This window comes from Hemiscyllium ocellatum, chromosome 1, assembly GCF_020745735.1.
Source record: "Hemiscyllium ocellatum isolate sHemOce1 chromosome 1, sHemOce1.pat.X.cur, whole genome shotgun sequence".
Taxonomy (NCBI): domain Eukaryota; kingdom Metazoa; phylum Chordata; class Chondrichthyes; order Orectolobiformes; family Hemiscylliidae; genus Hemiscyllium; species Hemiscyllium ocellatum.
Window position 1 is genome coordinate 156,685,928 of NC_083401.1, and position 19,086 is coordinate 156,705,013.

The 19,086-nt window shown below is 41.9% G+C and overlaps 1 protein-coding gene across 1 annotated transcript in view; it reads left to right on the forward strand.

Annotated features, from left to right (window-relative positions):
* tma16 (translation machinery associated 16 homolog) overlaps positions 1-19,086 on the forward strand; it is a 55,416-nt gene that overhangs the window by 19,767 nt on the left and 16,563 nt on the right. The window contains exons 3-5 of the mRNA XM_060832861.1: positions 2,280-2,317; positions 3,413-3,497; positions 6,928-7,076. Of these exons, the coding sequence (XP_060688844.1) occupies positions 2,280-2,317; positions 3,413-3,497; positions 6,928-7,076 (272 nt within the window). The remainder of the gene's footprint in view (positions 1-2,279; positions 2,318-3,412; positions 3,498-6,927; positions 7,077-19,086) is intronic.

Below are 19,086 nucleotides of genomic sequence, written 5' to 3' on the forward strand. Positions count from 1 at the left end.
TCTGTTTTTAATTCAATCACAGGAAATGGGCATTGCAGGTTAGGCCAACGTTTATTGTTTGTGCCAAATTTCCCAGAAGGCAGTTTCGAGTCAACCATATTGCTTTGGGTCTGGAGTTACATAAGGGTCAGACCAGGAACGAACGGCAGTTTCCTTCCCTAAACGTCGGAAGGTTTTTCCACCAATCAGCAATGGTTTCACATTAGTCTTTAAATATCAGATTTGTATTGAGTTCCATAATCTGCCATGGCAGAATTCAAAACTCAAATACCCAGAACATGGCATGGGTCTCTGTATTACTAGACCACTGGCAATACCACTCGACCATTGCTCGTTCACAATAGGACAGCATTGTTTTTTGACAGCATTCCTTCAACATGCATCCTCATCCCATTCTGAGCAAGTTGTGAATGGAAACGTAGAAGAAAATTGAGCAACATAGCTGTCGGTGATATTACATAAAGTGGATTTGGGCTAAGGTCATATATATATTTTTGTGTTATGTACAGCACTATCATATAAGCCTTTGACAACTGGCATAATTTAATTCTCTCCCTTGTTTTCCCCATCTGAAAGGCAGCATTGTTAATATCCCTGTGATCCCTGACACTTCACTAATATTGTCATTATTTAGGGCTCAGGTTGGACAGAAGATTTCACCAGATGATTGGGCACTGTTAATAAGTTTGATTTTTTATCAATTTTGTTGCATTTGTGCTGTCATTGCAGATCAATGTACATGATTGGGAAGACTGGGTGAATTTTCCTCCTCTATTCTCTCATGCTGTTGTTGAAAACCTGTCATCATTAATTAACCAAGTTACCATATAATGAAATGAAACCCAGAACGCTTCTGATTTACTTAGCTGAGTTTAATACCAAACCGTGCACTTACTGTTGGGAAAGCTGTGTATCTTAATAGTCAGGAATTAAACAATGTGCAGAAATCTTTTTGATCTGTTTTGCTTATACACTTAATTGTAAAATCTTGAAATTATTAACTGTAGAACATGCTTAACTAATTGTTAAATAAATACAGAGGAACCTCGATTATCCGGCATTCGATTAGTTGAATATTGGATTAACTGGCAAGATCGCAAGGTTCTGATGATTGGCTAAACTATGTTATCTGGCATTTGATTATCCAGAATTTGATTAACTGAACAAAATACTTCTCGCCCGAATCCTTTGGATATTCGAAGTTCCTCTGTATTGCTTGTGCCATGTCTAAGTAGGGTAGCATGCCAGAAATCAAGTCCCACTACTCCCTGTTCAACACCAAAGTTACAGATTTTAAAATATGTGTAAAGGTTCCCCAGTTAGCCTGACTTTCATACGCAGGTTAACAGAAAGCATGGCAGAAGTTACTATTTATTACAAATAATTGACTGAAGCCAAAGCAAATCAGTTATGAACCATTGGCACAGATTAAAACTCCCTCTTATACACAAGCACAAGGGCACACACACAACCCCCCACCCCACAGGGAGGCAGGTCAGTGAGTCCTGGGTGGATTAGTCCAAAGGTCGGAATATTGCTTTTCTTGTAGTCTTTCCCCGGATGCTTCCACTGGTGTGCAAGAGGCACAGGGTTGCTTTTTCACTGACGAATGATCTCTGACTTATCAATTAGAAGTTCCAGCTTACAGCAACTGCTGAAGGAGAGATGAACTGGTTTTCTTCAGGATTAAAGTGGCTTTTATTGCAGAAAATGGAGTTATGGTGGAGATCTGATTGCTCTTCTGTATCTTGTTTGCTTTCCAAGCTGTAAAGCAACAACCACCACTTTGTAACCACCTCAAGCAGGCAGCTATGTAAATGGTGCTGATGATGACTGCCAGGTTATTTGCAGTGAAAACATGCAGCATTCTAACAGCAATCCTTGCTTTTAAAAGAGTTACTTTCTCATTTCGGACCACAATTAGAAATACCGGGAAAAAGTAAAAAGATGTGGTCTTTTCACATGATCTAACTGTTAGCTGTATTCTTCCCTTCTGTTGGAATAGCTTTATGCTCAGAAATCTGATTAGTTCTGCTGCTGGTGAATAAGCCATTGTCCTCCCACAACCCCCACCAAGATTTAAGCACTCGAACAGAAGCATAAGTACACCATAGATGCATATTTACCACGTTTTTCCCCAAGCCCATTGGTGGCTTGACCCTAGTGGATTATTTTGGAACAAAAGATTTAGAATGCCGTCAGTTATATTGTGACAAAATGTCTTAAGAAACTGCTGTCATTTTGTGATGTAATATCTTCTCTTAAAATCTTCTATCCAGGATAAAGAGTGGAAAGGCGATACGTCTGAACATAATTGGTGAGTAATAAAATTGTAGGGTGGGGATGAAAATGGAAGGGGATTGTAAAATTTGAAATTGAGGAGCCTTTGGGACTTCAGCTTTATAGCTGCAGTCAATGGTTTGCTTGCCTTTTTGAGATTTGTGTTATGCAATAGCAAAGTTACTCGTGTTGCAGACTTCAATACCAGCAGACCGGTACACTTTTTTTGCAGTATAAATATTTGCATACTGTCGTGCTTTCAAGTGCACAAATTTCAAACCTTGTTTCTCCAGATTCCTGTCTGATATTATGGCCCCTTGCCGTTGTACTGAATGTAGTGCTGAATTCATTTTTCAGTAGCTGGTTCTTCTCAAAGTCAATGCGTTAACCTAACTTACACAGATGACTTCCCAATTTTCAAAGATTCAGTGCTAAATTAAATCTCTCAGAAAACAGTCGGATGATTATCTCGGAAAACGATTGTAGTAATAAGCTTCTAATTAGGCAGATGGGCAATTAAATAGCTCATGAAGAATTGAGAGGATTAACCATTATTCAGAGGAAGTTGCATCTCTTGGCAAGCTTCCTCCAATAGCAGAAATCAGAATTGATTCAGTACGCTCCTCAGTTCCAAATTTTTTGAGGGTAAGAATATATTAACACTTGTTCAGACCAATTATATGGTTCTCCTTATCCCCAACTCCCTGCCTTGTAAGACTTTAAATAAGTTAAGAAGAACCACGGTCAGAGTATAAATTATTTGGCTGAACTGAATTAATATCTTTTGCAGACAAAATGGTCATTTCCCCTTTGAATTTTTCTTGGGTTCTCAAGATATACACTGGAATTAAGATAGATATTCCCTTATTTTGTAAATAGGTTTTTGCAGAGCTCAGGAGCTGCCTAGCTTTCAAACAGTGTTGGAATTTTACTTCTGAACAATGAGTAGTTTATCCTGCTAAAGCACTCCTGGATGCTGGTGTGAGTTTCATTGCTAAATTCATTTTGTTTATTTCCATAAACTGTTGATGGGGATAATGAACTATATTCAAATATGTGTTAAGGTCCTGATATTATTTTGCAAATTCATCTGTTTTCCTAATTGGAAAAAACCTTTGTTTTTTTGATACAGGTGAAAAGCTGTTGTGGTTTCAAAGCAACCTAGAGCCTAACAAGACTGAGTACACTAAGCAAGAAGCCTGTGAGATAATAGAAAAGTAAGAGAGAGTTTGGATAAGTTTCAGAGTGATATTTCTTTAGTGGAGCTGCAACTGGATGGTTAGCACACCTTTGCTCCAAGAGCTGTAACACAAATCATTTACGTGTTTCTTACTTTCTTTGGTTCTTATTATTTTGTCGAAAAGTCGATGCAACTTTTGTTGACGATAGCTTTACTTTGCCAAAAAAAATGCCTGAAATGGAAAACCAGAACCCGACTGAAACTGTTAACAAAACTTTGAACTTTGCATAAGTCGATATCTTCTTTGTTTAAAGTGTGGGGGGGGAATCCCTAGCTCATTTTGGTGACAGAGATCGAGAAACTGGAAGAGTTGCTCAGCTCGGAACTAGAAAAAGAAATCTTGATTGTGAGAACAAGCATTTAGCATAGAGAGACAGAGAGCGAGTCAAAGTTTGCCAGGGGCTGTCTGTCTAAAGCCAGGACAAGAAGTATAGAGTTATTTAGGAATCAGGATATTCTGATTTTTAAATCACTGGGCACAAATGCAGCATTCCTAAGTTTGCACAGAGGAGTCCATAGTGTGAGGTTTTGAATGAAAGCTGAAACATTGCTTAACCAAGAGCTCACTGAATAATCTCTATAAACGTTTGAGTCTTGACGGAAAGCTGAAACTGTGAGGATAAATAAAAGTAAGTTCTGGAGAGCTGAATTGCAAAAGGAGTGAATGTATTGGTAAGTCTTAGCAAAAGGGGCGGCATGATGGCTCTGTGGTTAGCACTGCTGCCTCACAGCACCAGGGACCCGGGTTTGATTCCACCCTCGGGCAACTGTCTGTGTGGAGTTTGCACATTCTCCCAGTGTCCGGATGTGTTTCCTCCGGGTGCTCCGGTTTCCTCCCACAATCCAACGATGCGCGGGTCAGGTGAACCGGCCATGCTGAATTGCCCATAGTGTTAGGTGCATTAGGTAAGGGTAATTATAGGGTAGGGGACTGGGTCTGGGCGGGTTACTCTTTGGAGGGTCGCTGTGGACTTGTTGAGCTGAAGGGCCTGTTACCTTACAGTGGGGAATCGAATCTAAAAAAAGGTTTTTATGTTAGGTGTTGGTTCTTGTTTTGCTTATTTTTTATATGCAGCAAAGGTTATTTTCTTAAGAAATGGTATCTTCTCTGATTTATTTTAGTCAATTATTGGCTGTTTAAATGTCTGTTTCAACAGTAATGGCCTCTGCAGATGTTTCAGTAATATGTAGGATAACTTAGGACAGTGTAATTTTTAATTTAATTTTAAAATGCAGGCCACAATGCTTTGAGTTTGAACAGAGATTTTGTAGACTGACATGAAATGGTGCTTGCTGTTCATTCCACTTAGAACCTCCCTTTTTGTTGACTTTTGAGCGACAACTTAGTGAAGAAGCGAAAGGATGATATTCCATTTACTGCAAGTCTGAGGTAAAAGCAGTATGTGTGAAGAGAATGACTGCTCACCTGTGGCTTGTTATATAACCCGTTCTGGTGAAAGTGAGGCAATACTCTTGTCCACTGACAATGCAACATTCACCAGCATGTTTCTTAGGGAGTCGCCAAAAGTGTTTAGAAACAAAATCAGCAATTGCTAGAAAATCTGTGTTGAGTATAAGAATTGGGACGTAATGTTATGGCTGCACAGACATTGTTGAGGCCACTTTTAGAATACCGTGTTCAATTCTGGTCTCTCTGCTGTCGCAAAGATGTTGTTAAACTTAACAGTTCAGAGAAGATTGAGAAGGATGTTGTTGGGATTGGAAGGTTTGAGGTAAAGGGAGTGGCTGAGTGGGCTGGGGCTATTTTTACCTGGAGTGTTGGAGGCTGAAGGTGAGCTTATAGAGGTTTATAAAATTATGCGGGAACGGATAGGGTGAATAGCCAAGGTCGTTTCCAGGAGTAAGAGAGTCCAAAACTAGAGGGCATCGATTTAATGTGAAAGGTGAAAGATTTCAAAGGTACCTGAGGGGCAACATGTATAGAACAAGCTGCCAGAGGAAATGGTGCAATTACAACATTTTAAAAGTGTTTGAATGGTTATATGAATAGGAAGGGTTTAGAGGGATATGGGCCAAATGTTTTCAAATGGGACTATTATCGATTTAGAATATCTGGTCGGCGCAGGTGAGTTGGACCGAAGGGCCTGTTTCTGTGCTATATAATTCTATGACTCTAGATCTCAGCAGGTTTGGCAGCATCTGTGGAGAAAAAACAGAGTTAATGTTTCGGGTCCAGTGACCATTCTTCAAAAGCTTCAGAGCCTTCCTTCTGAGTTTTTCCAGCAATTTTGATTTTGTTTCTGATTTCGAGCACCTGCAGTTCTTTGGGTTTTTTTTGACTAAAAGGATTTAGATCAGTTTAAAATATTGAACTGAATTTTGTGTTGATGAGAATGCTAACTGTCATTTTGGAATAAATCAGACAGGAATTTCAGGCTGCACATGCAAAATCCAGAAAGATCCCACTTTGTAGTTGCCAGAAATGGTTAAGACTGGTTGCACGCGGCAATAGCACATCTTTAATATGATAAATTTTAATTATTGAAAGACCACTTTGCTGAAAGTATAATTTTGCAATTTTAGAGATTTGACTTGTTATTATTTAGTATTGGGAATGTTAAAATAAATGCTTTTATGTTTTCTGTTAATCTTATTCCTCTTGATTGCCATTTTCTCAGTCTTCTGCTTTATATATATGCCTTAAGCCTAGATTCCCCATTCTGCTTTATACTTCCTACTTTAGTTGACAGATTGGCTGAATGTTGGATTGGAATTGTTGCAAAACAAGGCTGTAGGGTATCTAATCTGAACACAGGTGGCTCTAGTGAAGTAGAGGGGTTCTGAAGGTCTAATCATGGTCATGGGGAGCATTGGAAAGTAGATCATTGTTGGGAAGAATGATTCCGGACTTCGGGGCAGCAGGCAGATTACTGCCTGCCTCCTGGCCAAAAACATGGCTCTAAAGGCATCTGTTGGTTGGATTTGCCCATTCTCGCCTGCTGAGATTTCCAAGTGCAGGGAAAGCAGCTACTGTGCAATCATACAGTTTCATTACAATATTTACATGGCCAACCCATCTCCCATGAGCAAATGAGTTGTCTGCTCCAAGTCCTACTTCTATCAAAACCGGAAATTCGTTGGTTCAAGGAGATTTTGGTTCCCTTTCAAATTTCTTGCTTTTTAACTTCCCACCTGAACTAAGCCAGTCCATTTATCTGTGGCTTAACATTCCCCTTAGTTAAAGAGCCTCAGTGCTGCTTGAACTATACTCAATTACTCTGTAGAGGGAGCATACTGGATCAGGCACCAGATTACAACAAATCTGCTCAAAATCTTGCTGAAACCTTTTGGGCACATTCCATACAGTGAAATGTAAGGCTAATTCTGCAGTATTTATTATGGCCTATGATTTTTCACTTAGAAATCTGACTTGTATCCTTCTCCAGGTATTTGCACAGGTTCGATTCTGAGTTAGAACAAATTGAATTGGCGAACACTATCAAAAGCAGACAAGGAAGACAGCATGAAGCTCGGGAAGCCGTTCTCAAACACAGCATTGAACGTGAGAGAACTTTGTATGAAGAAAATGGAATAGGTATGAACGCTTAATTTGTTGCAATACCAGTCCTCTCCTATAAATCTTCTTGAAGGATTGCTATTTTGGTAAGTTTCAAAGTTCGTTGGAATGTGGCTTTCTGAAGGTGACCACAAGGGCAAGGGTAATTTTGAGTTTTGTCTTTAATTATATTGTGCCCTAATTTCATAAGGTTAGGAACAGAAGTAGGTTAAACCAGTCACTTTCTTGAGCATGTTTGACTGTCTTCTAAATCATGGCCGGTCCTGTCCACAAGTTCATTAATTTTTCTCTGTAACCTTGATACTACCACTGAAGGATAAAACAAAAAGTGTTTTAAAAGCCAGGCGAGGTGTTTTGTCCTGTTGGGTGTCTTCAGCACTCCAGTCAATATACTATAAGGGTCTTTTGCTTTTGCATTATTCAGTTTACTGAAATGCTTTGAGTGCTGGGCCCATCACTGTTTGTTATCTATATCAATGATTTAGACGAGAATGTACAAGGCATGATTAGTAAGTTTGCAGATGACACTGAAATAAGTGATATCGTGGACAGTGAGGAAATTGTAGCAGGACCTTGATCAGCTGGGGAAGTGGGCCAAGAAACGGCAAATGGAGTTTAATATAGATAAGTGTGAGGTCTTGCATTTTGGAAAGTCAAATCAAGGTGAAGTTTCATGGTGAATGGTAGGGCCTTAAGGAGTGTAGTGGAACAGAGGGACCTTGGAGTTCAGGTGCATGGATCTCTGAAAGTGGAGTCACAGGTAGGCAGGGTAAAAAAATGAGGTCTGCAGATGCTGGAGATCACAGTTGAAAATGTGTTGCTGGTTAAAGCACAGCAGGTTAGGCAGCATCTCAGGAATAGGAAATTCGACGTTTCGGGCATAAGCCCTTCATCAGGAATGAGGAGAGGGTGCCAGGCAGGCTAAGATAAAAGGTAGGGAGGAGGGACTTGGGGGGAGTGGTGATGGAGATGTGATAGGTGGAAGGAGGTCAAGGTGAGGGTGATAGGCCGGAGTGGGGTGGGGGGGGGAGAGGTTAGGAAGAAGATTGCAGGTTAGGAGGGCGGTGCTGAGTTGAGGGAACCGACTGAGACAAGGTGGGGGGAGGGGAAATGAGGAAACTGGAGAAATCTGAGTTCATCCCTTGTGGTTGGAGGGTTCCCAGGCGGAAGATGAGACGCTCCTCCTCCAGCCGTCGTGTTGTTATGTTCTGGCGATGGAGGAGTCCAAGGACCTGCATGTCCTCGGTGGAGTGGGAGGGAGAGTTAAAGTGTTGAGCCACGGGGTGGTTGGGTTGGTTGGTCCGGGCGTCCCTGAGGTGTTCTCTGAAGCGTTCCGCAAGTAAGCGGCCCGTCTCCCCAATGTAGAGGAGGCCACATCGGGTGCCTCTGAAGCGTTCCGCAAGTAAGCAGCCCATCTTCCCAATGTAGAGGAGGCCACATCGGGTGCCTCTGAAGCGTTCCGCAAGTAAGCACCCAATGTGGCCTCCTCTACATTGGGGAGACGGGCCGCTTACTTGCGGAAAGCTTCAGAGAACACCTCGGACGCCCGGACCAACCAACCCAACCACCCCGTGGCTCAACACTTTAACTCTCCCTCCCACTCCACCGAGGACATGCAGGTCCTTGGACTCCTCCATCGCCAGAACATAACAACACGACGGCTGGAGGAGGAGCGCCTCATCTTCCGCCTGGGAACCCTCCAACCACAAGGGATGAACTCAGATTTCTCCAGTTTCCTCATTTCCCCTCCCCCCACCTTGTCTCAGTCGGTTCCCTCAACTCAGCACCGCCTTCCTAACCTGCAATCTTCTTCCTAACCTCTTCGCCCCCACCCCACTCCGGCCTATCACCCTCACCTTGACCTCCTTCCACCTATCACATCTCCATCGCCCCTCCCCCAAGTCCCTCCTCCCTACCTTTTATCTTAGCCTGCCTGGCACCCTCTCCTCATTCCTGATGAAGGGCTCTGGCCCGAAATGTCGAATTTCCTACTCGCAGGTAGGCAGGGCAGTAAGAAGGCTTTTGGTAAACTGACCTTCATCAGTCACTGAGTACAGACATTTGGAAGTTATAATGCAGTTATACAGGACATTGGTGAGGCCGCATTGAAGTATTGTGTTCAGATTTGGTCATCTTGTTATAGGAAGGAAGTTATTAAACTGGAAAGAATGCAAAAGAAATCTACAAGGATGTTGCCTGGACTCGGTGGTCTGAGTTATAGGGAGAAGTTGGACAAGCTAGGAAGCTTTTCTTGAGAGTGTAGGAGACTAAGGAGGGGACCTTGTAGAGGTGTGTAAGATTATAAGAGGCATGGATAGAGCAAATGCACTCTTTTTCCCAGGCTTGGGGAATCGAGGACCAGTGGGCATCAGTTTAAGGTTAGAGGGGAAAGAATAAAAGGGCTACTTTTTTTTTCAGAGGGTAGTATGCATGTGGAATGAGCTGCCAGCGTAAGTGAGGCAGGTACATTAACGAATCTCAAAGGCATTTGGACAAATCCATGGATAGGAAAGGATTAGGAAGGTATGGGCCAAGTGCAGGGAAATGGGGTTACCGTGGACGGACATTTTGGTCGGCATGGACCAGTTTGGACCAAAGAGCCTGACTCCATGCGGTAGGGCTCCATGACTCTTGAGTGTCAAATGAGTGGACTAAATTTGCAGGGTTTTAGAATGAAGTCAAGCAGTATCATCTGTTTGGAGTTTAGGCTGGAGATAGAACATACAAAACAGTACAGGCCCTTTGGCCCTCGATGTTGCGCCAACCTGTGAAACCAATCTGAAGCCCATCTAACCTACACTATTCCATTATCATCCATATGTTTATCCAATGACCATTTAAATGCCCTTAAAATTGGCGAGTCTACTACTGTTGCAGGCAGTGCGATCCATGACCCTTCTACTCTCTGAGTAAAGAAACTACCTCTGACATTTGTCCTATATCTATCACCCCTCAATTTAAAGTTATGTCCCCTCGTACTAGCCATCATCATCTGAGGAAAAAGGATCTCACTGTCCACCCTGTCTAACCCTCTGATTATCTCATATGTCTCAATTAAGTCACCTCTCAACCTTCTTCTCTCTAACGAAAACAGCCTCAAGTCCCTCAGCCTTTCCTTGTAAGACCTTCCCTCCATACCAGGCAACATCCTGGTAAATCTCCTCTGAATCCTTTCCAAAGCTTCCACATCCCTCCTATAATGCGGTGACCTGAACTGTACACGATACTCCAAGTGCAGCTGCACCAGAGTTTTGTACAGCTGAAGCATGACCTTGAAACTCAATCCCTTTACCAATAAAAGCTAACACACACCGTATACTATCTTAACAACCCTATCAACCTGGGTGGCAACTTTCAGGGATCTATGTATGTGGGCACCGAGATCTATCTGCTCATCTACACTTCCAAGAATCTTAACAAGTTAAAAATCACACACGACCAGGTTATAGTCCAACAGGTTTAATTGAAAGCACACTAGCTTTTGGAGCGAGGCTACTTCATCAGGTGGTAGTGGAGGGGTCAATACTAACACAGAATATATAGCAAAAATTTACAGTGTGATGTAACTGATGATTTTTGCTAAAAATTCTGTGTTAGGATTGAGCCCTCCACTATCACCTGATGAAGGAGCGTCGCTCCGAAAGCTAGTGTGCTTCCGATTAAACCTGTTGGACTATAACCTGGTGTTGTGTGATTTTTAACTTTGTACACCCCAGTCCAACACCGGCACCTCCAAATCAAGAATCTTGCCATTAGTCCAGTACCCTGCATTCCTGTTGCTCCTTTCAAAGTGAATCACCTCACACTTTTCCACATTGAACTCCATTTGCGACCTCTCAGCCCAGCTCTGCAGCTTATTTATGTCGCTCTGTAACCTACAACATTCTTCTGCACTATCCACAATTCTACCAATCTTCGTGTCATCCGCAAATTTACTTCCTTCCTTCAACAACCTCATCCAGGTCGTTTATAAAAATGACAAACACCAATGACCTCAAAACAGATCCTTGCGGTACACCACTAGTAACTGAACTCCAGGATGATCATTTCGCATCAACCACCACCCTTTTGTCTTCTTTCAGCGAGCCAATTTCTGATCCAAACCGTGAAAACTCCCTCAATCCCATGCCTCTGTATTTTGTGCAATAGCCTACCTTGGGGATCCTTATCAAATGCCTTCCTGAAATCCATATATAGCACATCAATCGCTTTACCCTCACCCACCTGTTTGGTCGCCATCTCAACTCAATAAGGTTTGTGAGGCACGACCTACCCTTTACAAAACTATGTTGACTATCCCTAATCATATTATTCCTTTCCAGATGATTATAAATCCTACCTCATATAAACTTTTCCAACACTTCACCCACAACCAAAGTAAGGCTCACTGGTCTATAATTGCCAGGGTTATCTCTACTCCCCTTCTTGATCAAAGGAACAACATTTGCTATCCTCCAATCTTCTGGCACTATTCCTGTCGACAATGATGACATAAAGATCAAAGGCTCAGCAATCTCCTCCCTGGCTTCCCAGAGAATCTGAGGATGAATCCCATCCGGTCCATGTGACTTATCTATTTTCACACTTTCCAGAAACGCTAACACTACCTCCTTGTGAACCTCAATCTTACCTAGTCTAGTGGCCTGTATCTCAGTATTCTCAACAACATTGTCTTTTTCTGATGAAAAATATTCATTTCGAGCTTCCCTTATCTCCTCTGATTCCACGCACAGCTTCCCATTACTGTCCTTGATTGGCCCTAATCCTACTCCAGGCGAAAGTGAGGACTGCAGATGCTGGAGATTGGGGTCGGGAGTATGGTACTTGAAAGGTTTTTTTAAAATGTCGATTTGCCTGCTCCTCCAATGCTGCCTGACCTGCTGTGCTTTTCCAGCACCACACCCTCGACCCTAATCCTACTCCAGTCATTGTTTTATTCCTGACATATCTGTAGAAAGCCTTAAGGTTTTCCTTGATCCTATCCGCTAATGACTTCTCATGTCCCCTCCTGGCTCTTCTAAGCTCTCTCTTTAGGTCTTTCCTGGCTAACTTGTAACTCTCAAGTGCCCAAACTGAGCTTTCACATCTCATCCTAACATAAGCCTTTTTCCTCTTGACAAGACATTCAACTTCCTTAGTAATCCATGGCTCCCGTGCTCACAATCCCTTTAACATTGTCTTGTGCACCTGCCTACAGTTGAATGAGGTGTCCTCCTTTTGTGCATCAATGGATGTGGTAGAGGTACTGAGTTTGGGTTTATTTCATTCGGTTTGAAATGCTTGGCTTTATTTGTAGTTTGGTTTTATATTTTGAACGTGGGAGCCATTTCTTGTAGCTTCACCAGATCGGTGCACTATTTAACAAAAAAGGTCCTGTTGCAACATGGTATAAACCAGCTGACTTGGCGTGATGGATCTTCTAGATGACAGATAATCTTGGTCACAGGTTAAATAAATATTGTGAGAGTTTTCAATTCTGCCTGCTCAAAATATCTCTCAGGAGCCCAGTTTCAGGTTGTCAGACTTTTCCATTTAGCACAGTGTTGGTTGCACATTACACAACGGACAGTGTCCTCACTGTGAAAACTTTGTCTTCACAATTAAAGTTGTCAGTGTCCGGTCAATTGGCATCTTTTATTAACTTGCAGGGCAGTGTGGTGAATTTCACATCAGGGGTTGGCAAGTTGCCAATTAAGGATTATTGCTTGTTGCTATGTTGCAACTCATTCATGTTCAGCTTCCAAGTTTACCCCAAACACACTGAAACAGCTAAGAGGCAAGAATTCTTGTTATTGAAGTTAGAGCAGGTATCTAGTGACTTCAACCAGCCATTGGCTGCAGACAGTCCCCATTTTGGTCAGCGTGACCCATGATCACCAGCTGCACGAACTCCAATTTCTATTAACATTGCCATCCAAAGTTTGTCAGCCCTTTATGACCATCATTGTACATATCTAATTGCAGTATGCTGTGGAAACATAGAGCTGTATTGCGGAGTGCAACGGCACCTAGTATTGAGAGGCTGTTGCTAGCATATGTTGCGCTCGTGGATGGGACCAGGCTGCATCTCAGTGCTACTTGTTTCCTCTGTGAGCACTCATTCACTTAGTGCTTACCTGTGTCCTCACAGAATCTGTGACTTACCTTGGCATGCCAATTAGTGCAGTCACACAACCTGACAGCTGGCCTTGCTGGTCAGTGTGAGGCCCCTGTCGGCCATGACTGAGCATGGGTAGCATCCTCATTGTTTTGGCACGTCTGGGTTGAACCTAGCTTGGATGGGCCTGGCGAATGAGAGAGTGGGAGCAGGAGGGATATTTAATACTTAATTTTAATGATTGAACGCGGTGCCAGAGCCTACAGGTCGGTTTTCCACCGAGTCTATCTCAGAAACCAGTTGTCCCTTCAACTGTTCGTGGATCACCTCCCAATTTATTGTGGTCCTCCTGACCAAACTTGGGAGGTGTGGACAGCCATCCTTACAGGTTGGGGCCTTCAGAGCTGGGGTTTGTCTGTACTCTGTGAATCTGACCCAATCAGATGCATTAATGTTGATGCATTAATGTGTGTATATTTAATTAATAGCAGTATTAATTCATTGATTGTAAATCATTAAATTAGTGAGAAGTAAAATTTTATTTTATTTTATTGCACTTCATGGCCAGTATTCCACTGCTTGATTTCAGGCGACTGGTCATCTTTTGCCTCAACTTCAGTATTTTCAAACTTGGGGTTCTTTGATTCCAAATGGAGACCATGTGTCCTCTTGCTTATTCACCACATTCCGCTGTGTGGGCATCTGAAGAAAATCCATTGCAAAACCATCTCTTCTCTTTGTTTTTCATGGTAATCACTTCCATTTTGGAAGAAACGGTGAGGTGGAGAGATTGACCAAACCAAACATGGGTCCTGAATCAGATTGTTCCTTCTAGAAAAGATATTTTAGAGAAAGTGTTTAACTTCATGAACTAATCCTTTCAATAAGTTGCAAATTAGTTGCCTGATTAGGAAGTTTTGTATTGGACCTAAGGAGTGGCACTTTATTGAAATGTATTCTTCCTCTCTACCCATCAGCAACTTCCTTGTCCCCTTACACTGGTGCAGCTTGTACATCGGTCTTTTTAAAAAAAATTCCATATTTTCACATTTCAATCCTTTCAGGATCCTCTTTTCTTTTGAAAAAAAATGTAACCTATTTTTCTAATCGACCTGTTCAGAGATATTGTTACACACCGCTGGGCAAGTGGAACGTGAAACTGGGCCTTTGGATTGGAGGTAGGAACACTACCACTGTGCCAGAAGGGGGTCCTTCAGAATCCTCTTTATTCTTTTAAATTGGTATTGGCAGCATCTGCATCCAGTGTCTTACCTGTTGAGGGGCCCTTTTGTGGCCCAGTGTTCCTACCCCTTAACCCCTGGAGCGGGAGGCCTGGGTTCAAGCTCCACCTGCTTCAGAGGTATGTAATAACTTTGCTGAACAGGTTGGTCAGAAGATAGGTTAAAATGTAAACAAAAACAGTGCACTTAATGCATTTTGCATGTAAATTAATCAATCAGAAAACGCAGATGATTTACCGGCGGTGTTTATAGGTGAAAAAGTACCTTGGTGATTTGGGTGATGGCTTTTAAAAGGGATCGGATTGTAAGAGCTCTTCTGAATAAAGGAAAGAAAACAAAATGACACTGCCCTTGGGGGTAGTATGTCTATTTGAATAAATGTGAAGCTTGGTTGCACATGTACTTTGGCTCATTGGAGAATTTAGTGTAACTTAAGGCGTGGGCAGCATTTGTTGTTTAAAACTTGCTGCCCTCCTTTGAACAATACCATTGAGTGGGGTAAAAGTACATTTACGCTATTAGGCAAGAGCTTTCAAAAGCTCTTGGGGCCAGATGTTCGCAGATAAAGGGACGGCTGGAAATCGGGAAGCCCTCAGAAATGAGATAACGAGAGTCCCAAGACAGTATATTCCTGTCAGGGTGAAAGGAGAGGCTGGTAGGTATAGGGAATGCTGGATGGTTAATGAAATTGAGGGTTTGGTTAAGAAAAAGAAGGAAGCATATGTAAGGTATAGACAGGATAGATCGAGTGAATCCTTAGAAGAGTATAAAGGCAGTAGGAGTATACTTAAGAGGGAAATCAGGAGGGCAAAAAGGGGACATGAGATAGCTTTGGCAAATAGAATTAAGGAGAATCTAAAGGGTTTTTACAAATATATTAAGGCCAAAAGAGTAACTAGGGAGTGAATAGGGCCCCTCAAAGATCAGCAAGGCGGCCTTTCTGTGGAGCCACAGCAGATGGGGGAGATACTAATAGAGTATTTTGCATTAGTATTTACTGTGGAAATGGACATGGAAGATATAAGATGTAGGGAAATAGATAGTGACTTCTTGAAAAATGTCCATATTACAGAGGAGGAAGTGCTGGATGTCTTGAAGTGCATAAAAGTTGATAAATCCCCAGGACCTGATTAGGTGTATCCTAGGACTCTGTGGGAAGCTAGATAAGTGGTTGCTGGGCCTCTTGCTGAGATATTTGTATCATCGATAGTCACAGGTGAGGTGCTGAAAGACTGGAGGTTGGCTGATGTGGTGCCGCTGTTAGAAAGGTGGTATGGACATGCCAGGGAACTATAGACCAGTGAGCTTGGCATCAGTGGTGGGCACATTGTTGGTGGGAATCCTGAGGGACAGGATGTACGTGTACTTGGGAAAGGCAAGGCCTGATTAGGGAGAATCAATGTGGCTTTGTGCATGTGAAATCATATCTCACAAATGACCATCAGTAAATGTGCTGTAAATGATTGAAATTGCTGTAAATGAATGATCACCTGTGCTGTAAATAAGTGTATGACCAAAAGATTGTGCTGTTGATCAACCCTGTTTTTAAAACTCAGATTTTTTTTCCATTTTAGAATTTTTGGGTGATAAGTTCTTTAACCTTTATGCTCTGTTAAGTACTCATTTTTATTGTTCGATTTAGTTATCACACTTATTTCCCTACTGTTCAGTGTGATATTTTTGTACATGTGGTCCTCAGATAATGCAATTCTAGTTTGTCTGTTTAAGGGGAAGAATATAGCCCAGAATTTAGAGTCTGACTAAATCAAAAGGTATGAATTAAAATATTTCAGTTAAATCTTCACAAATATTTAGAAGACATTAGCCTAAACTTTGTTTACTGGCATTCCTGATGCATGCCAGAAGCTCACCTGGGAAAATTAATCATTCCTGAAAGATGAGTTAATTAAAGACAACTAGCATAAATATGTAGAGTCAGCTTGTTTATGACAAACTTCTTGTGTTAAATATGCCATAATTATGACACTCTAAGATTTATATAAAGGAGACTTATTGGTAAAATTAAGGCATGTAGTCACTCAGATTCAAGAATTATCAGTCAGGCTTGTTTATTAAACTGTTGGGATGAATCATAGGGCCTGAATCAAACTGATACTCGAGTTTTGGTGGAACCACTGACTTAGTATTTTGTGTCAGTCTGCGCTCCTGTAGCTGAGTTAACGTTCTACTTTGGAAATTGGTGTTGTGTTCTGTGTTGAGTAGCATTATAAATATATTAAAATAACAGTATCACTCTGGATATATGTTTAAGGAAAACCCAAAATTGATAGGTGGATAATATCTAATTATTGATGATTAAAAGATGGGTCTGATGCTTTCTGCTGTCCTTAGGATTGTATTTGCTGGAGTTCAGAAGAACGAGGGTTGATCTCATTGAAGCTTATAAAATTCAAACAAGACAAACTAAGCTCAATGCAGGAAGGATGTTCCTGATGATGGGAAGCCCAGAACCAGGACTCACAGTCAAAAGACACCGGGTGTACCATTTAGGACTAAGCGTAAGTGGGTGCTGCAGATGCTGGAGATTAGAGTCAAGATTAGAGTGGTGCTGGAAAAGCATGGCAGGTCAGGCAGCATCCGGGAAGCAGGAAAATCTACGTTTCAGGCAAAAGCCCTTCATTTGGAAGGGCTTCATCATTTAGGATCAAGACAAGCAGAAATGTCTTCACCCACTGAGGGGGAGCCTATAGAATTCACTACCAGTGAAAGACAAAACATTGTAAGATTTCAAGTGGATTGAATATATCACTTAGGACTGTTGGGCTCAAACATTATGGGGGATTGTTGGAACTGGCTGCTGAGTTCAGTGATCAGCCATGGTCATAATGAATGGTGAAGGCGGCTCGAAGGATCAAATGGTCTATTCTTCAAATTTGCTATTCGCCCCACCCCATCCCCATCCCCCCCACCACCCAAACATCCTGTATCGTCAGTAGTTCAGATGAGGTGTTGTTCTGTTGACGAGATTTTTAAATTAGTGCCGCAGGGGAATGGGAACCAAAGTATAGGCTTAGATGGATCAGATTCTGATCGGACACGGGAGGTAGAACATTAGTTAGTGATACAATCAGTATCTGAGAAAGACAAAAGAAATGTGGGTTAAAAAGCATCCGGCAAAGGAAATTGATGGGTTTGAGTTGTTTATGCTTTAATGCAAGGAGAATTACAGGGTCATGGAAAAATGGAAATGGACCCTTTGGCCCAACTCATCCGTGCCAACTAGTTTTCTAACTGAACTAGTCCCGTTTGTCTGCATTTGGACTATATCCCTCTAAACTCTTCATATCCATGAACCTGTCAAATGTATTTTAAATGGTGTAATTGTATTTGCCTCCATCACTTCCTCTGGCAGCTTGTTCCATATATACACCACCTTCTGTTTGAAAAGGTTGCCCCTCAGGTCCCTTTTAAATCCTTCCCCTCTCACCCTAAACCTACACCCTCTAGTTTTGGACTCCCCTACTCCGGGGAAAAGACCCTGGTTATTCACCTTATCTATGTGATTTTATAAACTCTCAGCCTTTTATGTTCATGGAAAATGTTCTAGCCTATCTAGCCTCTCCTTATAACTCAAGCCCTCCAGTCTCAGTAACACCCCTGTAATTTGTTTTTTGTACTCTGTCCAGTTTAATAACATTCTATAGCAGGGTAGCCAGAATTGTGTGCAGTACTCCAAATGTGGCCTTACCAATGTGTTGAACAGCCATAACATACCGTTCTAATTCCTGTACTTAGTGTTCTGACTGATGAAGACAAGCGTGTCAAATGCCTACAAACAAGGCAAATGAACTGAGGGTGCAGACTCATGGCAGCATGATGTCATTGCTATAACAGAAACCTGATTAAAAGGGGGGCAAAATTGGCAGCTCAGTATCCCTGGATAAAGTATTTTCAGGCAGGATTGAGTGGTTGAGATAAAAAGGGAGGCGGTGGATTGCAGTATTGAGGGAAATAAAATCAATTACAGCTATGAAAAGTGTTAACAGGTTAAGAAATTAGGCTTTATGGGTTGACCTTAAAAAAAGGGGCAGTCGCACTACAAGGAGTATACAACCGACCCCCAGTGAGAGGGGGATAGAAGAACATATACGTAGACAAATTTTTGTCTGTGAGTGAGAGGACAATAATTTGAGTGACTATCACTAGCCCAATATCTATTTGGTTTCAAGCAATATAAAGGGGTATTGAGGGTGAAAAATTCATGTTCTATGTCTAGGAAAATTTTTATTAAACAATATGTGAGAAGTCCAATGAGAGGAGACACAATTCGGAATTTGTTTTTGGGAAATGTAGATGGGCAAGTGGGTGAAGTCATTGTCGGCAACCATTTTGGGTATAATGACCACAATTCGGTGAGGTTGCATATTATTCTGGAAATGGACAAAGCTAAATTGGGAGTTAAACTGGGAAACTTGATTCCTGATGAAGGGCTTATGCCTGAAATGTCGATTCTCCTGCTCCTCGGATGCTGCCTGACCTGCTGTGCTTTTCCAGCACCACTCTGATCTAGACTCTGATTTCTAGCATCTGGAGTCCTCACTTTCTTCTTAACCTGAGGTGGAGTGGGCAGGATTCCCAGAGGATAAATCATTGATAAACTAGTGGAAGGCACTAAAAAGTGTGATCCTTAGGACACAAAGCAGACATGTCCCCTCCAAGTATAATAATG